Source organism: Echiichthys vipera (genome assembly GCF_963691815.1).
Source record: "Echiichthys vipera genome assembly, chromosome: 6".
NCBI classification, from domain to species: domain Eukaryota; kingdom Metazoa; phylum Chordata; class Actinopteri; order Perciformes; family Trachinidae; genus Echiichthys; species Echiichthys vipera.
Genome location: NC_139831.1, coordinates 31,396,294 through 31,419,403, shown reverse-complemented (window position 1 = coordinate 31,419,403; position 23,110 = coordinate 31,396,294). Strand labels below are relative to the sequence as shown.

General features: G+C 40.6%; 1 protein-coding gene across 1 annotated transcript; it reads right to left on the bottom strand.

Moving 5' to 3' along the window:
- Positions 1 to 1,577: 1,577 nt before the first annotated feature.
- Positions 1,578 to 21,358, bottom strand: LOC310948367 (fibroblast growth factor 4A-like; the record flags this gene model as incomplete). The annotated part of the gene is made up of 5 exons (XM_083915460.1): positions 1,578 to 1,754; positions 4,637 to 4,740; positions 6,139 to 6,374; positions 20,235 to 20,407; positions 21,245 to 21,358. The coding sequence occupies 5 exons, from the start codon at positions 21,356 to 21,358 to the stop codon at positions 1,578 to 1,580; spliced, it is 804 nt and encodes a 267-aa protein (XP_083771586.1).
- Positions 21,359 to 23,110: the final 1,752 nt, after the last annotated feature.

The window sequence follows — 23,110 nt, the reverse complement described above, 5'->3', positions numbered from 1 at the left end:
CTTACCGTGCTCCCGAAGAACTACTGCCCTGCATATTTAAGATATCTCCATACTCTAACACACTGCATTCTACTAATTATCGAACCCTTGACAGGCTTCAGCTGCCTGATAATGCACAGATCATTCAGATCATTAGAATAAGGTGTGTTGGAGTAGTGTGAAACTTAAAATGAGAGTTAAACATGTAACAAAGGTTCTTTGAATTCTGGATGACCGCCAAAGATTGTACGCTATAGGGGTGTCCCAGACTAAAAACCTTCATAGTCTAATCTGATTGGTCACGTCTTGCCTATAGTCGACTAATCATCAAGTCGGTTGGTTTTTTTTGCTCAGGAAAAACGCTCTGATCCAGGGTGGAGAGCCATGGACATGAAGCAGACAGCAGCGGGTGCACGTGAGTCCAGCGCTACACGGTCAGGCGTGTCAGGCAGAGGGTTACTGAGAGATGGGATTTCTGATTTCTGATAGGAGCATATTATTAAAAGTGTTTGTTATAACATAAATGTGTTTTGTTTGTATCTTTCTTTGACAAGAGCTGAAGATATATTTAGAACTGTAGTTTCACTTTCACTGTTCTGTGTCGGATTAAACGTCTATGATGAAAAACAACAAATGGGAAAATATTCAAATGAAAGGATGCTGATGATTAAACAGCAGCAGACTGTTGTATTTCTGACGCCTTGATAGATTTAAAGCCCAGCCAAGATGAGCTCTGACGGTGCAGATCCTTGATAGAACAACTTAGTCTACGAGGGGTAGGGGGTTATTCATCCACATTAAGGAGACAGATTAAACGCACATGAGTTATTTTCACATTTTTAGCAACAGTATGTATTAATATGCTTATATTTATACCCAAACAGGCTATTTATCATGGTTTATTGGGAGAAACCAAGCATCTATATGTAAAATCAGACATTAAGCACCCCCTGAGCCAGAATGGAATAATCCATTGTTTCATTACCACATTTTGCGATGATTCGACTGAGATAGTCAGATGAATCAAAGCCTCTGTTTAGACAAGGCACAACCTTTCCTGTGTCCTCCGTAACAAAAAACACTTCTGTGTACTGTGTAGGGGTCTTAACAGGACAAAGTTTGCTGCCCCCCCGGCTTCAGACCCATCAGGGCAGCCTGTTCTAAGGGCTCTGAATATCATGTATGAGTGAACATGTTCAGGAAAGAATTCAAACATCATCAAATTGTGTGACATGTGTTGATAAAACCGGATTTGGACCCAGAATATTTCAACAGCCCCTGCAGCATAAATCCACTGAAAGTGTCCATGTACTGGCCCTGAATATTTGTACGGTATAATTTTACAGATAGCAATGCTAACATGGGTTCTGATTTGTATTTTGCCATTTTGTCCATTGGAGATTAAATTCCCTGACATGCTGATCCCACATTACTGTTGTTACTGCAACCATTGTGCTGGTGTCCTTGTATTTGGGCAAAAACATTTTAGTTTTCCACTATTGTAAGTTGTGATAGTTGTGGAAGTAGAACATAAGTAGTCCAGCAGTAAAATGTGACCGAACTTTGTTTTGTACTGATGAGAGTTTTGATTTTAAAATTCATATCCTGGGAAGGAAGTGTGTCATGGTCATGGTGGCTGTGACCCTGTTGCCTCTCTTGGTTTTGCCAGTCTTGCTTAGGCCAATGTACATGCCAGGGTAGGCAGCTGATTCATAGGCATTGTAGTTGTTGGCCAGGAGATTTTCCTTGAACTTGCATTCATCATTGTAGTGGCCCTGAGGAGAGGTAGAGGAGGACAACATATAATAGTAATTCATCAAGTCAACACTAATTTTAGTTTTAGCTTCTGGAATGTAAGAATATTTCTATTTGGGTTTGGGGACTGTTGAGAACATGTTCTGTTACTTTCACCTTTGCTCATTATGGGCACACACTAGATATGATCCATATCCACACTAGATATCCATTTCACTACTAATGTTGCCAGTCTGTCAGTACAAAAAGACTATTTGGGTTAATAATTTAATGCTGTATATTTCACTTTATATGTGAAAACTGGTCAAATATTTAATAGTGATTTATTAAAGGGGCTCTCCTCGAAATACTGGGGGGGGGGGGGTTGCCTCCACGTGGCTCTCGTCCCATTATGTGGAATACCGACGTGCACTCGAGTAGATCACATCAAACAGAGAAACTCAGATTCCAATACACACAGGGAGAGTGACTTCAAACTCTGCTCAGGATGCCATAACTCCACTATAGCTTTACATAGAAAATATTTAGATTGCTGCTTTATTAATATTCTGGATTTTAAAGTCATAATCTAGAAGATGAGATCCCTTGTTTCTAGCGGCCTCTATGGCAGTAAGATGTAGCTGCAGGTGAGTCTGTTCATTCAGAGCCTCCATCTTGTCACGTTCATGGTCACTTTGTGTGTTATTTTTTGCTCCTTTGTAAACTTTATTGAAACACATTCACCTCTCTACTTCCATTCCGTCCCCTATATGTTCCCCTCTTGAATCCATACACACACATGTTCCTATTACACTTCTGCCCTTACTACAAGCCTGACTCAGAAGTTGGAAGTTCCCGATTTTCTGAGTACAGGTCAACGGATCATAACCGGCAATGACAAGTTCCACCTGCAGACCAACTGTCAGCAGCGTCACTAACACAGTTGTGGTGTATTTACATCTAGAGAGGGAATGTCTCCACAGACAATCAGATTAAAACACTCAGCAAAGACCTAACAAGTGCTTTCATTAGTGGGTCATATGATCAATCACCATAGTTTTAACTCACTCTGTGATAGAGAGGAACTTAACAGACAGTTAACAGTAGAAAATCTTACGGATTATATCTTTAATCACAGTGCCTTTTAAACCTGCAGACTGAATTAAGTTACTGTTGTACATGGGCATATTGCAGGAAGAAATGGTACAACAAACAGACATGGTGAGTTGGTTTGATAAGGGTAGTAGTAGCAGTAACGTCATGTCATCCCAATCCATGACGCCACCGTATGGAGATCCATTTGTGTACGCCTCATGAGATCTACTAGTTAGACATCTTGACTGTATGGAAAAATTGCAACAGGGTCAGGTGCTGTCCTTGCTGTGCCACCCTTACGACACATAATTAATCCCATTTTATAATACTGTATATTAATCTAAAGGGAGGGTGGACTTACTCCCTCCCTCTGGGAGCAGCTCCAGTCAAAGGCCAATCGAGCCACCTACCTGTTGTGCATAGAGGCCTGCTGTTAGATGAGTAACTGGGTGACTAACTGTTGGATGACTAACCAGTGTTTAGATTATGGCTGAGTTAGCTTCATTCAGCATTCAAAACAATTTTAACTGCAGTTGATCACTCTAATGTTTGGGCCGTCGCTACCAAATACAACATTACACCTATGGCTTAGGGCCAGAGAAACCTACAATTAACTGTGGCATGGAATTAAATCCGACAGAAGCAGCGCACACAATGTATTTACGTCATGCGGATATTAATAGTTGCAATAATGTTTTAACAACAGATCATTGTATTTGAATAATTGTTAGTTGTATCTCAGTTCAAGTATTCATTGAAATGGATTTTAAATGTTATAAGTTGTTTAATTATTGTTTACTCTTAATGGTGTAATCCAATTCTTGGTCATTTTAAAGAGTTCATTTTTCCCTGTGATTTGGAGTAAGGTGGACATGATAGGAAATAAAGTAAACAGTCAACATTAAATAATCTTTTTCAGGAGACAGAAACATTTTGAACTTGTGGCAAATCTAAAACCTCCCCTGTGAACAAATGTACCACATCTGATTATTCTCACTCGTAAATTCATCTTTAACTGCTTATCCAGTGTTGGGGGGCAGAAGCTCCAGCAGGGGACCCCAAACTTCCCTTTCCAGGGCCACATTACCTGGTCCAAATTTTGAAGTGTCCTTAGGCAAGACGCTGAACCCCAAATTGCTCCCCGTGCTGCACATGATTGTCTAAATATGGTGTGAATGGTTAGATTAGATGGTATGTAGATGTCCACTGCCATCAGAGTGACTGTGTGAATGTGACAAGTAGTGTGAAAGTGCCTTGAGTAGTCAGAAGATTAGAAAGGCGCTATATAAGTACATAAGTAGTAAGTCCATTTACCACTTAGTCCCGGGTCTTCCCTGAGGCCAATCCAGGGAAAGAAATATTTCTAATTTCTGTTTTCTGTTCTGTCAATTCTTGCCTGACATAACATCATGTTTTTTGAAACTGGACATTACCATATTTGGAGAAGAGGGTGGAGCTGGGGAGGAGCACTAAGCAGCTGCTAAATGTTTACTTAGAAAGTAAATCAAGTTAGAAGTAGGGTCATTGCCCATTGACTTCTATACATATAATAATAAATAATAATGGGGTATGTACAATGTTCTAAGGAAACTATTGGGATTACTGGAGCCAGCCTCAGGTGGCCATTCAAGGAACTGCAGTTTTTGGTACTTAAGCGTTGCCTGGAGCGCTGAAGGTTAATGCTTAATAGAAACCAGTGACCTTTACACTTTCCAGCATTAAGATGATGCTGTTTGACCTCCAACCAGTATTAGTATCATGGTTAGGGAAAACATCAATTTTAGTTGAGTTTGCACATCAAATTAATTAAATCCTGATCCGTTCTTACCGAGCCATAGAGTTTCCCTTTGTTGCTCATGGCAATGAAGAGGCCACTTCTCACTCCAAACAGAGTCACCACTCCTCTCTCCACTGGGGACATTTCTAAAAGACCTGGGATGAAACATGGAAATGATCAGCAGCAGATAGTCTGGGACATTAATACATAAGAGATTCAAAAAGATTTGAACAGCAAAAGTGGGAAAGCTCCTGAATAATGATAGTCTATTTTGTTTCTCAGATTGCATAGGTGATGCACTCCATATTATAGTTTTACTCTTCAATTTTTAATTGTTTTTTTAGTGTATGCAAACTGAAGTCCATAAATGAACAGTGGCTGATATGTGTTGCTCTTTTAAATGAACACATTTACACACTTAAGGTCAATCTACATCTCACTCACTTAAAGCTATGGTCTAAGATTTGGAATATTAGTAATAATTATTAAAGTCGATTATACGCCGACTATGTTCCTGTAGTCCGATCTACACAATATGAAAAGAAAAAAGAACCAAAAAATCCATTCAGTCTATCATCTTTAGGCCTGCATAGAAATTGCCCTTCCGTCCCGGAAGGCTCCCATTGGCTTGTACCCTACATCCAATCCCCTCGTTATCCCTCCTCGTCTTCTGCCACTCCCCCTCCCTCTCTGTAAACTCTGGGCAGCTAGTAATTAGCTTAGCAGCTCTGTTACCGGAGCTTCTGTTACCATGGAGAAGGAAAAGACCAATACCAGCAAGCGGCCTCTGCTCACCCCAACAGAGAAGGTGAGAGAAAATGTAAGTTGACGGAGGAAAAGGCAGAAATGTGAGCTACATAGGAACCAAAGATGAGTCAACATTGGGGATTCCTTTGAGCGTCAGGATTTGGGACTGAAAACATTTGCTGAGTCAACATACGTTTTGTTTAACAGGTCATTTTTATGTTTTATTGTGGTAAATGTTACATAAATAGCCTTCATTAGTCTGTGCCAATACTTTCTTATGAATGTGAACATCCCCGATCTGATAAACAGCTGTCAACACACGTTAGCATACGTTAGCCATGTGTTTTTAGCCGGCCGGCTTCCAGCTCTGTGCGTTAGGAGGTGAGGGAGAGGATACAAGCTTGTTATTAGTGCCAAGCAGTGGCTCTGCTTCATGGTATATCTTAAGTTATATTTTTTACGAATCATTCTCGTTCCACATTTTCCAGTAGTGCCCAAGTTAATTCCGTATAATTTATTTACATAAACTGACAAATTAAATGATGTATTAAATTATTAGAATATGTTAAATACTGAAAATGAATTCACTGCTAATGAAAAAAGTAGTGATTATTATTTTTTAAATCCATACAGTAATCACTCATCCAAAAAACCTGAATTAGATTCAAAATGCACTAGTTTAAAATTAAAGATGAATTACTATTCATTTAAATACCTTTAATCAAGTCTTAAAATTGAAATGGAAAGGTGGTTATGACCAGTACAGTTTTACATGGATGTCAACAGGGAAAGGCAGAATGACTTACTGTATCTGTTTTCATTATGCACGCCTGTGATCTTGCCGTTTGGTAAGACCTGAATGTGGAAGCCGATGCCCACATTACAGTAGAGCCTTCTTTGTCTCTTTATCCCCTGAAGGTATTCTCCATCTCTAGCTGTCACCTCCCTCTTGTCCCAGGAGCTGCCGCTGACCCGCACCAGCAGCCCGCCATTCTGTATGCTTCGTTTCTTACTGCTGATGACTGGGAGAGGAGCAAAACAGCTGCACAGGAGCATCCCATACAGGAGCAGAGGGAGCTTGGACCTTGATGATGACATCCTCTGCTCACCAATCCCAGAAATTGTAGAAATGAACAACTACTGTTGATATTTAAGACCAATTAAAACTTTTTGCAGCCTCAGTCCCTCAGTAGAAAATGCCTCAATGTCTGAACTCTTTAAAGCCAAGAGAGAAGTTTCAGTGTGCATATTTAAAGATCTCTCAAGACTGAACCCATTGGGGGTCCAGTGTGGCAGTGAGTTGTCTCCTGTTTCCTCCTCAGGTAGATCCAGCAGACAGACAGCAGACTTATATGTGCCCCATATTACATCACACACCACCTGCTGTCTTGTTTGTCTGTGAGTCACAGATGCTGTAGTAGCACACAGACTGAGAAATACATAAAACACATAGTGACAGAAAACAAAGAGGAACACGCAAGTACACACAAACATAGAGCAGTAAATAACTAGAGGTTCGCCACCCATTAACCACAGATAAGATTGCGACTATATAGACTGTATTTAAGGATGGACGATGCGTCTCAACTTCCTCCCACTGTACAAAACGGAAGTAAAAAAAAACCTGGGTACAGGCCAACATAGTTGCCAGGTGGATCAGAAAGGACCTGGTGGCTCATTCGTTAGAGCAGACGCCCAATGTCCTGAGGCTAAAAGTCTGCAATGCAGCGGCCCGGGTTTGATTCCCAACTGTGGCCCTTTGCTGCATGTCGCCTCTCACTCCTGCTTCTTGTCATTCTTCATGCTGTCCTCAAATAAAGGCATGAAAAGGCCAAAAAAAACAATCTTTAGAAAGTTCCCTGTGTATCGGTCTAACAAACACGACGGGTTGACAACCTTGGCATGTCCCCCAAGGTATCCCCAACACCAACTTACAAAACTGTGGTATGTCAGGTACCTTTAAGGTCTGACTGTGGATGAAGGACAGGGAACAGGATGTTTCTCCACATATTACTTATTATTATTAAAAATGTGCACTTTCTTTTGTAAATTTAAACTTAATTTTTCTAAATTGAGTGATTTATTGTTTTGAAATTGGGGCCCATCTGTTTACAAGCGAAATATTATAAAGAGTTGGGGTTGAGGAGAGAAAGAGGAGTGAGATGAGACCAATGACCAGATTATTAAAATATTAGTATCATATAAAAATGCAGGGCAGAATTTTATGCACCAGACATAACAGACCTGAATATGCACACTCAACCCTCTTTGGACCCGTTCATACAAGCTGTCACTGTTTGTCACTGTTAACAGGGACTGCAGTCTCGTAGTGCAGTGTATACCCTTCAATGATAAACCACATAACTATACAGTTACAATAGTTTCAACTTCTGTCCACACATGCTCTCTTTTTCCCTGTATGACAGGATGACCGGTTCTCTGATGACTTAAATTACTTTGCTTCAGTGTGAAACTTGGAAACTCGTCCTCTGAAACACCTCACTGTGTTTGCGTGTCAGTGGCGGCTGCTGGTCTTTCAAGGAGGGGAAGCTCATTTTTCCGGCCTACATCATAAATGTGTTTATTTACATGTAAATTGTGAAGTGTGACTGCCTGTGAGTGTGAGTGATCGTGATGGCAGGAGAAGTTCTGCAGCTGCTGCTGCTTGTTGGGGAAAGAAACCGCAGAGTGACAGAACAGAGTTGTCAAACACAACGCTAGTCATTTTTAACAAAGACAAAGTCTCTGGGGATCGGTAAAGTCTCCGTATCAGTTCAGAACAACAGAATGAAAGACTTGGAAAATGCTCCGGTGGATGTTTATCTTTCAAGATCGCTGATTCGCTCATTTAGCTATCAATCAAAAAAGCTCATACAGCTTATCCAATCATCATGCAGAAGCCGAGCAATCGGGCCAGCCCACTGTCCCATAGACCCCCAGACACGCTGAGCTTCCGATGGGCTGGACAAAGCCCAGCATTTATCCAATGAGCGCCTTGTTTGGCTGCAGTGGAACAACCCACTCTACGCTTCCCCATTGAAGTCAGTAGAAGCTAAGCATCCGACTGTGTAAAGCGCTTTCTAGCGCGTATTTAGTCTATGAAATGTACACACAGCATTACATATTTCACCACTTTTTTTTTTTTTTTTTGGTGACATTTTAGGGGAAGCTGAACTTCCCTTGCAGTCTTAGAGCAATCGCATTTGTTGCATGTGATACAAAAGGGTTGACCTGCTGTGAGTCTACATTGGAGCAAAAATCATAATAGACCAATGTACATGATGTTCAACAAATGAATTTAAAGTAAATCCCAGTGGGTGAATTCTTCTTTCAACCTAGTAATGTAGAAAAAATAAACCAAAATTTTGAAAATGGCAACACAGACAAGTCTATGTTGGTGGAACTTGACTAACTTTTTCAGATACCATATTTCATAGAATAAGAAGTCCTTGTTAACAGTGGCTTATTTTACAAATTTTAGAAAAGAAATACATTTTTCTTAGCTTCAATATGTCTCATATTTCAAAAGGTCATACGATATCATTATAAGTACATTGTCCACTGATTCATCCAAAATAACCTTTCAACAATGGATATTTGGTCAAATCATTAAAGCAAATGAAGGAAAGATGATAAATGGTGATGATTTTTTTTTTAAAGTTATATGCAAATCATTGTTATAATAGCAAAAACTTGCAAGAGCACAGAGAGCCCTCCTTCACATAGCATGTATAGTGCAATAAAGTAATTGAGTTGTTGTGATTGGTTCAGAATGTTGCTATGGCAGTTCCTGGTTCCATCACCCCCAGACTGAATCTCGTTCACGAGTTGAATCCTCCTCCCCCTGGTAACATGGGTCCTCCAATGATCCACCTGCTCTTGTAAAAATCACTTCCTGGGGCTGGTCCCCCCATTTTACTGCACCTAGTTTTAAACTGGAGTTTATCTGCAATATCCTTTAATTATGCCATTGTTGTTTAATTGATAATAATGTGAAAATATGCTAAATCATATTTATTTAAACATGCAACATTTGTTTAATCATATTTCCTGAAGCTGACACTATAGAAATAGAAAAACATAATCATCCGGTTTTAGAAAAAATAAAGTGCCTCTTTGTTGTAGGAATTTTACACACAATACTTTAGTCAAATCAGAAGGACCTCACAGAGTATATATTGCGTAATTCAAATTCTACAGGAGGCTTTCTGGAGTCAGCAGAGTTGTTGGCAGTTTAGTTCCAGCAGGCATTTATTAGCAGAGGGACATCGGATGTAACAGACATCCGGAGAAGTGTTCTATTCTCTACCTAGAGTAACTGTGTGCAACACAGTACCCGTGATCAGAGGCAAGAAGTTCCTGATCTCTATTCTATCTGCTCCAGCCTATAAACTTGTTACAAAGGCATGGTTATGTGTCCGCTTGTGCGTGCATATGTGTATTTCAGAAGTAGCAGCTGCTCCAGCCTCCATCTTCCTCCCCGCGCGTCGGGGTAACCTCTGTTTCCACAGGATTCTTCTTCTTTATCTGTGAAGGAAGCGCAGCGCGGACGGCAATTCTATAATCTCAACTAGTTGCCAGGTGCGTTTGTGCAAGCTGGCTATTTCATTGTCTTTGTGACCTTGACTGACTGCCAAAAGTTTGTGTGCTGATGTTTTGCAGAAAGTTTGAGCCTGGCAGAGGCACACACTATCACACTTCTTAAATGATTATACTTATTGTGTCTTATTATCACACTCTCATTAATCATTACTAATACACACGCTAACACATGATTATGATACTTCATTCATTGATTATCACACTCTCATTAATCATTACTAATACACACGCTAACACATGATTATTAATTCTTCAATGTGCACATAGAGCATGTTGTTTGTTAAGAAAAAATTCACAGTGCCCGTATCATCCTGTCCACTCAGCACAGTTCACAGTTGGTGTACATGCCACAGATCCCCCCTACCCCCTCGCGCATGTAACAATATCACAGGCACACGCCTCAAGCTAGACATACGCTAAATGACGCTAGCACTTGCTATCTATGAGTAAGTTAGCCATTCTACCGCCATGAAGCGTGTACTCAATGCATTATTGATGAGAGAAGACACGGGCGTGTTCACAGGAATCTGGTGCATGCGCATTGATGAGCACGGAGCTGGAGAGCTTGGTGGTAGAGGGGGAGGGGCCTGAGAGTTGCAAACATTCAAAATTTGACTGTCAACTTGACCTGTCAGACTTGCCGACTGCAGCTTTAACCTCTATACCTGCACAGTGAGTAATAACAAAACTTCCATTATATTGTAACAATGAAAATTAACACTTAATGTTTAAAAATCCCCACAGTATTCTTCCAAAACAGTCTACCTGAGTAGAATGATAGGCATTTAATGTACTCAAACATACCAATAACTGATTATGCATGGATATATTTTACAGCAGAATGACATTTGTTACTTGTATTATTTCCTCTTTCTCTGTTTTCCTCTTCAGTTGGCATTTTAGTAAATTTCCCATAAGCGCATCTATCAGGCTAACGAACCATATATAGATATTTATCCAGCCTGTGGAACTACAATTGAAGCTTGCCACACATTGCTGTACTAGCATGTTTTTTTATAAATAACCAAGGCACTTCAACAAAAACCTTTATTTTGTGAAAAAAACAGCGATCAAAATTAGTGAACAGTTACTATTGTGTCAGAAGAGAAGATTTCAACAATGTTTTCTTATATACGATTCAAAAATGAACAGGAAGTGTAGAGAACACAGCTTTGAATTTAAAAAAAATTCCCAAATTTCTGAAAATTAATAAAAAATAAAAAACTAGGAAATCAGTTTTTGGAAAGTATTGAGTCCCTTTAGTTAAACCTGAGAATGTTTAAAATGGTTGTTCTAATCACCTTCCAGATTACACACCAAGTTAATTGGCCTCCACCTTTTTTTTTTTTGATTACTTCAGAATAAAATCAGCTGTTCCTTTGATTTTACTTCAGAATAAAATCAGCTGTTGCTTGAGGATTCCACTCCTAGTAGAGCATGGTAACAGAAATAATTCACCATGGTTTGAAAGATGCTTTCAAAAGAGCTCCGGGATAAAGTTGTGGATAGGCACAAGTTAAGAGAAGGATCTAAAAAGATTTCAAAGGCTTTAACTTTTCCTCTGAGGACCGTTCAGAGTATTGTCCAGAAGTGGAAGGCATATGGATCCACCCAGACCTAGACCTAGACCCCAGCCTAGATCGGGCTACCCCTCCAAATTGGATAACCAAGCCAGGAAAAGATTGATCAGGGAAGCTACCAAGAGGCCCATGGTGACCTTGAAGGAACTCTTTCTTCATGGCAGAGGTTGGTCGATCTGTGCATGTGACAACAATTTCACAAGTTCTACATGTTTGGCAGGGTGGAGAGAAAGAAGCCTCTTCTGAAAATGTCACACTGAGTCTCCTGAAAAAACATATTGAAGATTCTGATGCCATGTGGAAAAAGGTTATATGGTCAGATGAGACCAAAACTGAACTTTTTGGGCTGAACTCTTAGTTCTATGTTTGGCAGAAACCAAACACAGCATACCACCCAAAACACACCATCCCTACAGTGAAGCATGGTGGTGGCAGCATTATGTTGTGGGCTTGTTTCTCTCCAGCAGGGACTGGGCAGTTGGTCAGGATTGAAGGGAAAATGGATGCTGCCAAGTCCACTCAAATTCTTGAGGAAAACCTGCAGCCCTCTAATAGACACTTGAAAATGGGCAGGTGGTTCACCTTCCAGCATGACAACAACGCAAGACACACCTCCATAAAAACAACACAGTGGCTAAAGGACACTAGAGTGGCCTAGTCAGAGCCCTGACCTACAGAACATCTGTGGATGGACTTGAAGAGTGCAGTCCATCACCGCTCACCACAGAATTTGACTGAACTCCAACAATTCTGCAGGAAGAATGGGGAAATATTTCCCAGTCTATGTGCATAAAGCTGTTAGAGACAGATCAGAACAGACTGATGGCTGTAATCAAAGCAAAAGGTGCCTCCACAAAGTATTACATCTGAGGACTCATGACTTTTTCAACACTGCTATTCTAGTTTTTAATTTTTTACTCATTTTCAGAAAGTTTAAAAAAAACAAAACTTGAATGTTGTAAGGCAAAATGTGTAAACCGCGTTGAAAAAAAAAAAAAAATGTATGGATTATTTATTTCAAAAGGGTATCACAACTTTCTATAGGCACTGTATACATGTTTTGCTGAATATAATATATAAAGCATATATAGTATACATTTAATTTTAGGAAACACGGTGATGTAGTGGTTAGCACTGTCGCCTCACAGCGAGAAGGTTCCCGGCCCCGGCTGGGGCCTTTCTATGTGGAGTTTGCATGTTCTCCCTGTGTCTGCGTGGGTTTTCTCTGGGTTCTCTGGTTTCCTCCCACAATCTTTCTCTGTCCAGTTTATCCTGCCTGCCTGCCAGTTCGTCTGCCTGCTTGCTACCACACCTGTTCGTCTCCTCCTGCCACTGCCGGTCACTGCAGCCACCCGACCTCCATCTTGGGGAAGCTTCCGACCAGCACGACGCAGACCGCGTTGAAACACGGCTCCATAGTACTTTCACTGGGTCACAATAAATATCACCCAGAACTGAATCACCTGAGTCGAGTCGTGCACTTGGGTTCAACCTCTGTTGTTCATCATAACACAAAGCATGTAAACCTAATGTGGCTGACCCGAAAAATACAAATAGGACCCTAAAAACTAGCATAATAGGGCCTATTTAAGTGGCTGTCCTGATTTTAGGTTAAGCTAATGCTATCTTATGTCAGGTATTTAGTAGTTAGTAATATACTGTATCAGAATGCAGTAACGGCCACTTGAGGTGCTCTCCAAGCAGGTCAATCCCCATAGACCACAATGTTAAAAATGCCAAACTTTACAGCATGGTACAACGAATGGTTTTAGTCTATATAGCTAAGTTCCCTCTTTATAACTGTAGTGGAGGATTCATTTTAATTGATACAAGATCATGTATTTTGGTATGAAAATACATTTTTATTTTTGCTTTTATGTGTATAGTATAGCTGGAGGTTGACAGAGAAAGGGGAGGTGAAATGAAAAGATGTTTGGCATTTGTATCAAACCAAACTGCCTGAAAATTGGCTGACTATTTCACGAAAAATTATCATTTTAATAGTGGGAAGGAAAAAAAACGATGCAAACCAACGTGGCCCTGTGTGAAAAAGGAATTACCCCCTAAACCTAATAATTGGTTATGCCCTTGGCGGCAAAAACTGCAGTCAGGGGTTTGTGATAACTGCCAATGAGTCTTTCACATTGCTGTGGAGGAGCTTTGGTCCACACCGGCAGAATAGTTTGAATTCAGCCACATTGAAGAGTTTTTACGGTCTGTTTAAGATCATGTCACAGCAATCAATCAGATTTAAGTCCAGACTTTGACTAAGCCACTCCAAAACATTCATTTGTTTTTTTGAGTCATTCAGAAGTGGACATGTTGGTGTGTTTGGATCATTATCCAGCTGCATTACCCAAGTGCTCTTGAGCTAAAGGTCACAAACTGATGTCTGGACATTCTCCTTCAGGATCTTCTGGTAGAGAGCAGAATTCATGGTTCCATCAGTTACAGCAAGTGGTCCAGGTCCTGAAGCAGATAGCAGACCATCACACTACCACCACCATGACTGTTGCTATGGTGTTCTGACTCTGAAATGCTGTGTTAGTTTTACGCCAGAAGTAACGGGACCTTCCAAATAGTTCAGTTTTTGTTCGTTCATAGAATATTTTCCCATAGAATCATCCAGATGTTTTTTGGTAAATGTGAGACGGGTCGTTGTTCTTTTTGGTTTTAACCAGGATTACTTTTTCACACAGGGCCAGGTTGGTTTTTGAAATTAAATCATCATTTATAAACTGCATTTCATATTCAAGCAGGTTATCTTTGTCTGGTATTAAAATGTGTTTGATGATCTGAAACATGTAAGTTTGACAAAAAAGCAAGAACAGAAGAAATCTGTAAGGAGGAAAATACTTTTCTTTGCTATGATTAAGTCTACTTTCCCAGTACAAGGCTCTCACTCCTCTGTGCTAGTTCTGCTACTGCTGGGCAGTATACAAATAGCTCAAGCATTAAGACACATTGTAAACAACAATGTGATTCATACCAGCAAATGTTAGTCTGCACATACGCACATTAACACAGCAGTGGAGGGATTGATATCATGTGACATGTGGTGCGTCATAGCACAGCTCACCATGTAGGCTCATTGCAAGGCTCACAGAAAGAGAGACACAGGCAATGATAGATCATGTGTGTCCACATGTGAAGGACTAGTCCCCCCAACTGGGAGAAAACCCCATAGCAGCTGTGACGTGGGTAAACATTTATCTGACATCAAACCTCGTCAACAGAGTTTCCCTCAAGCCATGTGGGAGAGACGGTAATACTGGCAAACACTCGCACCTGAAAAATCCTGATAAGACGGGTTCATGGATGGAATGATAGCATTGTTTTTTTTGAATTAACAGATTTTCTAATTCTATTCCCAGCCAAACTAAACACCTGTAACATATGTAAGCATAAACAGAGATAAAGGTTTAGTTTGGTTAACTGAGGACGTTGGTGTTTGGTACAAAGCACATCAACATAATGGAGACACTTCAATCTCTCTCGTCCGTCCCCCCCATTATCTTGAAACATTTTATTTTATCTAAACATAAGAAGGTGGTGAGCCACCACTATCACATATTGAAGACCTTACGCTTCCGCATCTAGAGGGGAGGAAATAGATCTCTTTACTCTATACAGCTTTGATGTTGTATGATAAAGAGTCCACCATCGACAGGCTAGAGCCATGGAGACTGGATATTCAGGAGGACATACAACAGGCGGACTGGGAAAAGGCACTCAGTACACATCAGTACTAGAATGAATTATTACAATATAAATGGTTAATGACATACATTACCCCGGCTAAGCTAAACCAACCTTGTCTTGGAAAAAAATGGATGTGCCCTCGTTACATAAGTGGATAAAGGCGAAGGCATCTTGTATTGTGTTGGAAAGACTGACTTATATAACCGTCTTTTCTCTCTCCTTTTCTTCTTCCCCAACCAGTGCAGAGAGATGTCCGTCCTCCACAGAGCTGGGTCTGTCCAACGTTCCTGCCTTTTAAAGGGAAGGTTTTCGTTGCCACCTTACTCTACGGGGGAATTGTTGGGTCTATGCCTAAATCCTGAATAAGTCATGGAGTGTGGTCTATACCTACTCTGTAAAGGGTCCTGAGATAGCTTTTGTGATGATTTGGCACAATAAATAAAATAAAATTGAATTGAAAATTGTCTACAGCTGTCTGTTTACAATTGCTATGAAAGTGGCTCAGCCAATCATAAGCAAGGACTGAAACTATCTGTTTTAAAATAAAATATTGATGTATTTATAATGTTATTGTAATATTTCAGAATACTCTACAGTCTTTGTATTCATGTAAGGAAGATTCTCATAACTTTTGTCTCCAGTGTCATCTAAAACTTTGCTGGGCTGCAATCTTGTTTATTTGAGAAAAAAAGCTATTTGCATTTTAGTCAGCACTTATCTTTACTGCTGCATGATTTGAACCTTATTCATTGAATACTGCTGACAAACACAAAACATACACATAAGTCAGTGTCACCGTCTGACTACACACACACACACACACTGTAGTCATTATGTATCACTCTGCAAATAATCTTCTCTGTGACCACATACACACACGGTTACCTCAACAACCTTTTCTTCAGCATTACTGCTTGCTTGCACCATACCATGTTTTAGTGTCAGTAGCTTTATGAGGTGTACTGTGTGAACCGTTGTTTTGTAATTTGTGGACCATCTGGTGCTTTCACTACATCCATGCATCCAGCTGGTCGGTCCACCCATATTCATATTAAAGAATACTCTGCGTGCTACCTGTCTCATAGTCTGTGCTATCTGCTCAAGGCTGTCAAAGGACTGAGATAGTGCCATGCAGAGCCCTGGTACCAAGTTTTTATAAAGAAAAAGTTTAAATTTGTTAGGTTCTTTTGCATATGTCCACAAGATTTTAACACACCACAGATATCAGTATATGAATGGATAGAGGAGCGTGTCAGTGGTCAAGGGTGTGAGAACCACGCCAGTGGGACATTCTGAGCCTTGGTAATGTTAAAAAGTGGTGACATTGTTTGCACTGTAACCATGGATGTACAATCACTTGACAACAAATGGAACTTCTAAACATGCCCCCAACACAGCGACTTCCTGGTTTTCATAATAGAGCAGTTTCTCATTGACCCCCATGTTAAACAGGTTGTTTTCACAGCATCATTAAACCTGTTTAAGGCCTGGTACAAAAAACATTCTAGTCTGTATGTTTAGGTCATATTGCCATGACACCACTGAGGGGGTAAATTTTCTTCTACCAGGTATGGTAGAACAATGTATTATAAAAATAGAAAGGTCTACAAGAAGGAGTCAGCAGAGAGGTCTCACAGCAATCAAGGAGAATTTATTGAATCAAGGTTTGATACACTCATCACAGTGTTCCGAGATTCACCATACCAAAATTCCAATATCCTTTAACAGAACTTCCCGTCTTATAACAAGGCTGACAACACTTAGACGCCCCGTCGGGTCTTTCCAATACACACTCAGTACATTTACAATCAGTGGCGCCAACTTGGTGTCCAGACGTCATCATGCCCAAATACAGTTAAATTGTTTTCTAAACAGAAAGTGCTTATCAGACCTATGTCCCCAGCACAGTGACCTCAGCCTGTTTTTCACTTTCTCAATCATGTTTTCTTCCACATATCCCTCCTGTGAGGGTTTTAACCCTTATTAAAGTGTTATCGTTAGAAAGCCGCCATCCGCGGCTCATGCAGGTGAAAAACCTCCGGCCTTCATTTCGTCATCATGTAATCATTCTTGATCATCTCATCATTCTGTGGAGGAGAAAAGTCCTGCATAGTCCCCATGACCTCTGTTTTGACATAAATAGATAATGGGCGACTGCGCTGGGCGCGAGCAACGGCTGCATTGATTTCTTCACATTTACCTTTTAGCGTGTGATTCAAATTAACCAATGATAAAACATTTGGAAATGAGATTATACAAACCTAAGTTAATAACCTGTAACAATGTAAATAATAACTGCAATCATGATATAGTGTTATTACCTGTAAAACTTTCAACTGAAATCATCAAATGTAGTGTAAGCCTGAGCAACTTTAGACTAGCGCTTGCCTGCGTTGTGCAGTTGTGTTAAATCATGTTTTGATTAGAATAAAAATGAATCTTAACCTAACTGAATATAGTTGTTGTTAAATCATGTTTTGATTAGAATAAAAAATGAATGGATGAAAACACTAAACAATGAATGAAAATTAATCTTAATCTAACTGAATATAATGATTGACTTTCCTGACTCTCAACTATGCAGATCATCCGCTGTGATCTGGTGATTATAACCATCTAATCTGTGTGTGTGTTTACATCCACCATACCATATCCCTCCTGAAGTCACTATATGTGATTTACCTTGATTGTCTTATTACCATAAAACCTGTAACTATTATCTAGTGTATGATTATGATGTAACCTTTATACTGTGACTTACACTCTAATATTGGATAGCATACCCATATGAAATGCAAGAACATTCTTTTACAGTCTTAAACAATAATTGAATAATATGTGGGTGCATGTGTCGGCATCGCCCATCATCAGTCCTTGAAGTCGCCGACTCCGCCGATACCAAGATTCAGTTGGGCAATATTTCAGCGTGAGAGGATGTCTCATGGCACACTCCTGATGAGCTCTCTCTCAGTTAGTTTGTGTCCATTTCACCATCCTCCTTACTGCTCCAAAAAAGAAAAACAAAGAATTCCATAGTTAAATCCATAGTTAATCTGCCCTTGGTAGTGGTTCAGTTGACCAACTCCAGTTGAGCCATTTGTAGTCTTGTGTCTTCCACTGCCCGTTTATACAACATTCCCTGGATCCACCTTTTCAGTATGGGTATGATGCAACAGTGTAGGAATGCTACAATAATTAACACTATGAAAATGATCGCAATAGCTTTTACACATAACGCTCCCCACTCTCCGGCTATTGCGTCTAGTCCTCTCCACTCACGTGCATCTCTGCCAGCATTTCTTGTCATTTCGGCCTGCAGCCCCTTCAATTTGTTCATAGCACTAGAAAAAGTTCCATTAGCGGCCGTATTGTTTGATATGTATGTGCAACACTGCTCCCCAAACATGTAGCATACTCCTCCTTGTTTGGCTGGCAGCCAATCTAACGCCAGCATGTTTTGTCTCGTCATTTCGGAATTCGCATGTAACTGTGCACCAAATACTTCAAAGCCCTCTAAGGTGTAATTGAGCAGCCTCTGTTGGTTAAAGTACACGTAATTTATCCACTCTACATTCTTGTTAACGGTGTATGATAGACTCAAGACCTGCTTTAATCTCATCTCGGGCCTTAAACTCGTACGGAATTCCTCGTGGCTGTCCTATCACATCCAAGTACACTTCCCTGTCCTCCATAAGACTCGGGTCCCTCCTGCAACCAACTTGTCCACTCCTGAATATATCACAGTTACGGCACCTTTAACCTTACTAATGTACACAACCCAACCCACCTTGCTGGTAAAACATTCATCACTCTATCCCCTCCACACATCCAATAACTGTCTGCAATGGGAAAGGTCTGGTCATCGAAAAAAAATAATGTGGGCAAAGTCATGGTTACATTAGCGCAATCCTGTTCTATAGTCTCTGAAGGGTTTTCGAACCACACTGGTGATGTCATTGATGTCTTGCTTACATGTGGAAACCAGGATAGTACCCATGCAACGCTACACCTGACGGTGGTGTTTCCTACTTCAACACCACCTTGATCCCTGAAGACTCCGCTCGTGAAGCACTCGTACTCAGCCTCTCGGTCTATGTTGTAATTTGTCGGGGGGGTGTCGTCTTCAACCGTCTGTGACTTAAAATCGGCACACTTTACGTTATATTTATTGTCTCCAAGCCCCAAAATATGAATGTATTCTTTGAGAACCATATAATTATCTACATCCAAGAACATCTGTGCATGTTTATTCTTATTAAACTGTCCTCTTTTACAGACTTGTCTCTGATACTCTGCACACTCTCTAGAGTTATATTTGTCTGGGATTACCGTAGGTCTCGCTCCGGGACTTTTAGAACACACTAAACAGTCGTTTGTCGTCAGGTCTTTGGCCGTAGCCCACACACTCTTATACCAATAGTTCTGTGCGGCTCGGGCCTCCAGCTCATCTTTAATCTCTCTATATTCTTTTGGGGCTGTCTCCACTACACGTCACGTCCACAAATATCTCTAGCCCACTCTACTTTAATTTTAGTTGCATTGTCTGTTCTATTCATTCTCTGTACTACTGCTTTTGTGGTCTTGATTAGCCCCGTGGTCACTTGTTTTGGTTCTACTGTGGTGGTTCTCTGGGTTGTACTGCTTGTAATGCTTTTATGTGTGGTCGTGGTTCTTGCTGGTGTTGTAGTACTTTTAGTTGTAGTAGTAGTCTTAGTTGATGTTGTAATACTTTTAGTCGTAGTAGTAGTCTTAGTTGGTGATGTAATACTTTTAGTTGTAGTAGTAGTCTTAGTTGGTATTGTAATACTTTTAGTTGTAGTAATAATTGTACTCACAGGTGTAGTCACTTCTTCTTCAGGCGCGGCGATCACATCCCACGGTTCTGCTCTCCACAGTCATCATACTCTGAACACAAAGGAATGTCAGAGTCAGTTTTACCACATTTCTCATCTCCCGCTGCTGCCGTTGGGTTCCCTTCATGCTTGACTAGCGTTTTTGTGCAGTGGTTCAGATGATACCACTTGGTGCTCCCTTCGACCTGGGCAGCTGTCGGCGTGGCCCTGACCACCTGGTACTGCCCTTCCCAACGCGGTTGATGCCACTTCCTCCGGAACACCTTGATCCACACCAAGTTTCCTGGTCTCACTGGCGACTCCCCCTTCCGATCCAGGCTCTCCTCTGGTGCTCTTTCCTGTGTGTAGATAGTTCTATGGATCATAGTTAGATATTTCATATATGCTTTCAGCTCATTTTGCAATTGTTCAAGCGGTGGTCCTTTAAAAGGACCTCTTAGCTGCGGTGCTGGCATAGGTCGACCTGTAAGCATTTCATGCGGTGTTAAATGTGTTATTCTATGCGTTCGCAAGCGATAGCTCATTAGTGCTAGTGGCAAAGCATCTACCCACCTCGTTCACCATTGCTTGCATATAAGGCGACCAGTAACCTTGTTGTCGAATTTTCTTCATCACTTCCCCCCTTGCACAGTGATCTAGACTGTGCACTTCCGATATTAACATGGACAACAACGTCACTGGGGCCATCAACACAATGTCTTGTGACCTCTATAACCCTTGTTCACTCATTGTTGCACCTGGCCTTCTCCAAATGTCTCATTCATCCTCAGCCGCTTCTTTTGTATCAAAAGTTGTACTTTTAAATATTTGGGTGTTTTCAACTGAATTTTGCATATTTTTTGATTAACAAAAAATTGTCGTGTTTATTTTACACAATGCATCTCTTCCAATCAAATTGTCAGGTGTTTATTTCGCAACTAGAATTGGGATTTTAATTTCTTAGTTTTCTGTGTTATTTTCACTGGAGCCGTCATTTGAATTTAGTTATTAGTTATTCTTCGTTTTCTGTGGTTATTGTCACTGGAGCCGTCATTTGAATTTAGTTCTTTTGTCCCGAGAATCCTACTGTCTCAACAAATCTGTCTGATATTGGGAGGTGCGTGGCAAACTTTGGAGTTTCTTTCAGCTTCCCCTTCTCTTTTTATGTCTTTACGATGTTTTTCTATCGCGTGTACCACATTGTCCCGAAACTGTTGGTGTGACATTGATGTCAGCCCTACCACCTCTTCCAGCTTGCTCCGGACTGGGGCTGGCATGGCCTCCACAATGGCGTTCCTGAACAATGTCATCAGCACTGGGCTGTTCTCAATCTCCTCCTCAGTTTCCTGCTTCCACCTTTTCATCTGCCTTGTGATGTACGTGGCTGGGTTCTCAGTCTCTGAGAGCAACTCCCCCTTAAGAGCCTTTGGATCAACTCTCGTGGGGTATTCACTTCGCAGCTCCATCCACAGTGTGGTGCGATATGCGTTGAACTCGGTTCCATCTGCTCTTGGTTCTAATATCCACCCATTTTGGCTGTGTTTGAAAAGGCTCTCCAAAACATCTTGCCCATATCGCTTTTATGTCACAGAGGACCAGCATTTTTCCCACAGTTTCTTCTTCAAATGCTCTTATCCATTTGCTGGCTCCTTCGTGAATGTCAGGGAGTCTTGAGACAAGACCTGCAAGGTCAACTGTTTGCCACAGCACATAATGCCCCCGAGTGCCCTTTATTAAAATTGGATACTGGCCTGCCTCCTATCTGTCTGGTTCCTTAATGTATTGTGGGTATTTGGCCCCCATTATCTCAATCGGTCATGCAGTCATTGTTGTGTTGCTGTTTATTATGGCGATGCTAATATTTGACAGCACTTTTGCAGAAGTGAATGCTATTTCTATGTTTTACTGGTGGTAAGTTTAGGCCTAGCCTAACTTGGTTATGCTAAGCTAGTCTTTAGTGATATTTGAAATCAATTGAACCGTTAATTCTTTAGCTTTTATGCTAGCTATTTTGGCCTTAGCTATATTTGTTATGCTAGGCTAGGCTATCGCAATACCCACAGTCTAATTTCACATGCTATTTTTTAATTTTTTTTCTAAACTCAATGCTAATAAGCTTAACCTTAGCTATGCTAGTTATGCTAAGCTGATCTATGGCTACACCCAAAGTCTAATTTAATGTGCTAGTTTTTTAGCTCAATGCTAATTAGCTTAGCCTTAGCTATGCTAGTTATGCTGGGCTATTTTATGGTTATACCCAAGTTTAATTTAATATGCTATTTTTTTAGCTCAATGCTAATTAGCTTAGCCTTAGCTATGCTAGTTATGCTAAGCTTTGCTATGGTAACAGCTGTAATCAATTTTAAATGCTAAGACTTTGATTAGCCTCTCAGGTAGCTATGCTATTTGGGCCTATAGCTAACTGCTATGTCCTCTCAGTTGGTGCTATCTGTTACACCCCCCTCCTGTCTGGCAGTCTTCCAAGCCACTCCTGGCAAAAATGACGTGTACCAAGAATTTAAACTGCACAACGTTTGATTCAAAATGGTGATCAGGTTTTGAAAATGCGGCCCTCCAAGCCACACCTAACTCCTAAATTTCAACTGCGCCACAACTCCAAAATAGCGATTGATGAGACAACCACAACTATTTCCGATTTTCTTCTGCGCCACTGTTCCAAAATGGCGATTGGCCTTTATAGCCACACCCAACTTCTGAATTACAATTGCGCCAAAACCTAAAAATGACAACGCTCGCAAAACCTAATTTATTTAATTCACAGTATGTACTTACACAATTCCATTTAGCTGTTTTCCTCTGATCACAGCTGAGCCACATAAACTTTTCTACTTGGAACCATGAAAGCCAGCTGCTCAACATGCAGATAGCAGTTTCTCAAAACACATGCTGTATCTCAATACTCCACGCTCAGTCAAAACAGATTTCAGACACACATGAACATATCCTTCTTGAAAAAGAGTCAGTGAGTGTTTAACCCGTTCAAAGATTCTCTAGAATCCAGTTTATGGATCTACATATATATTTATAGGTTATAGATAGAT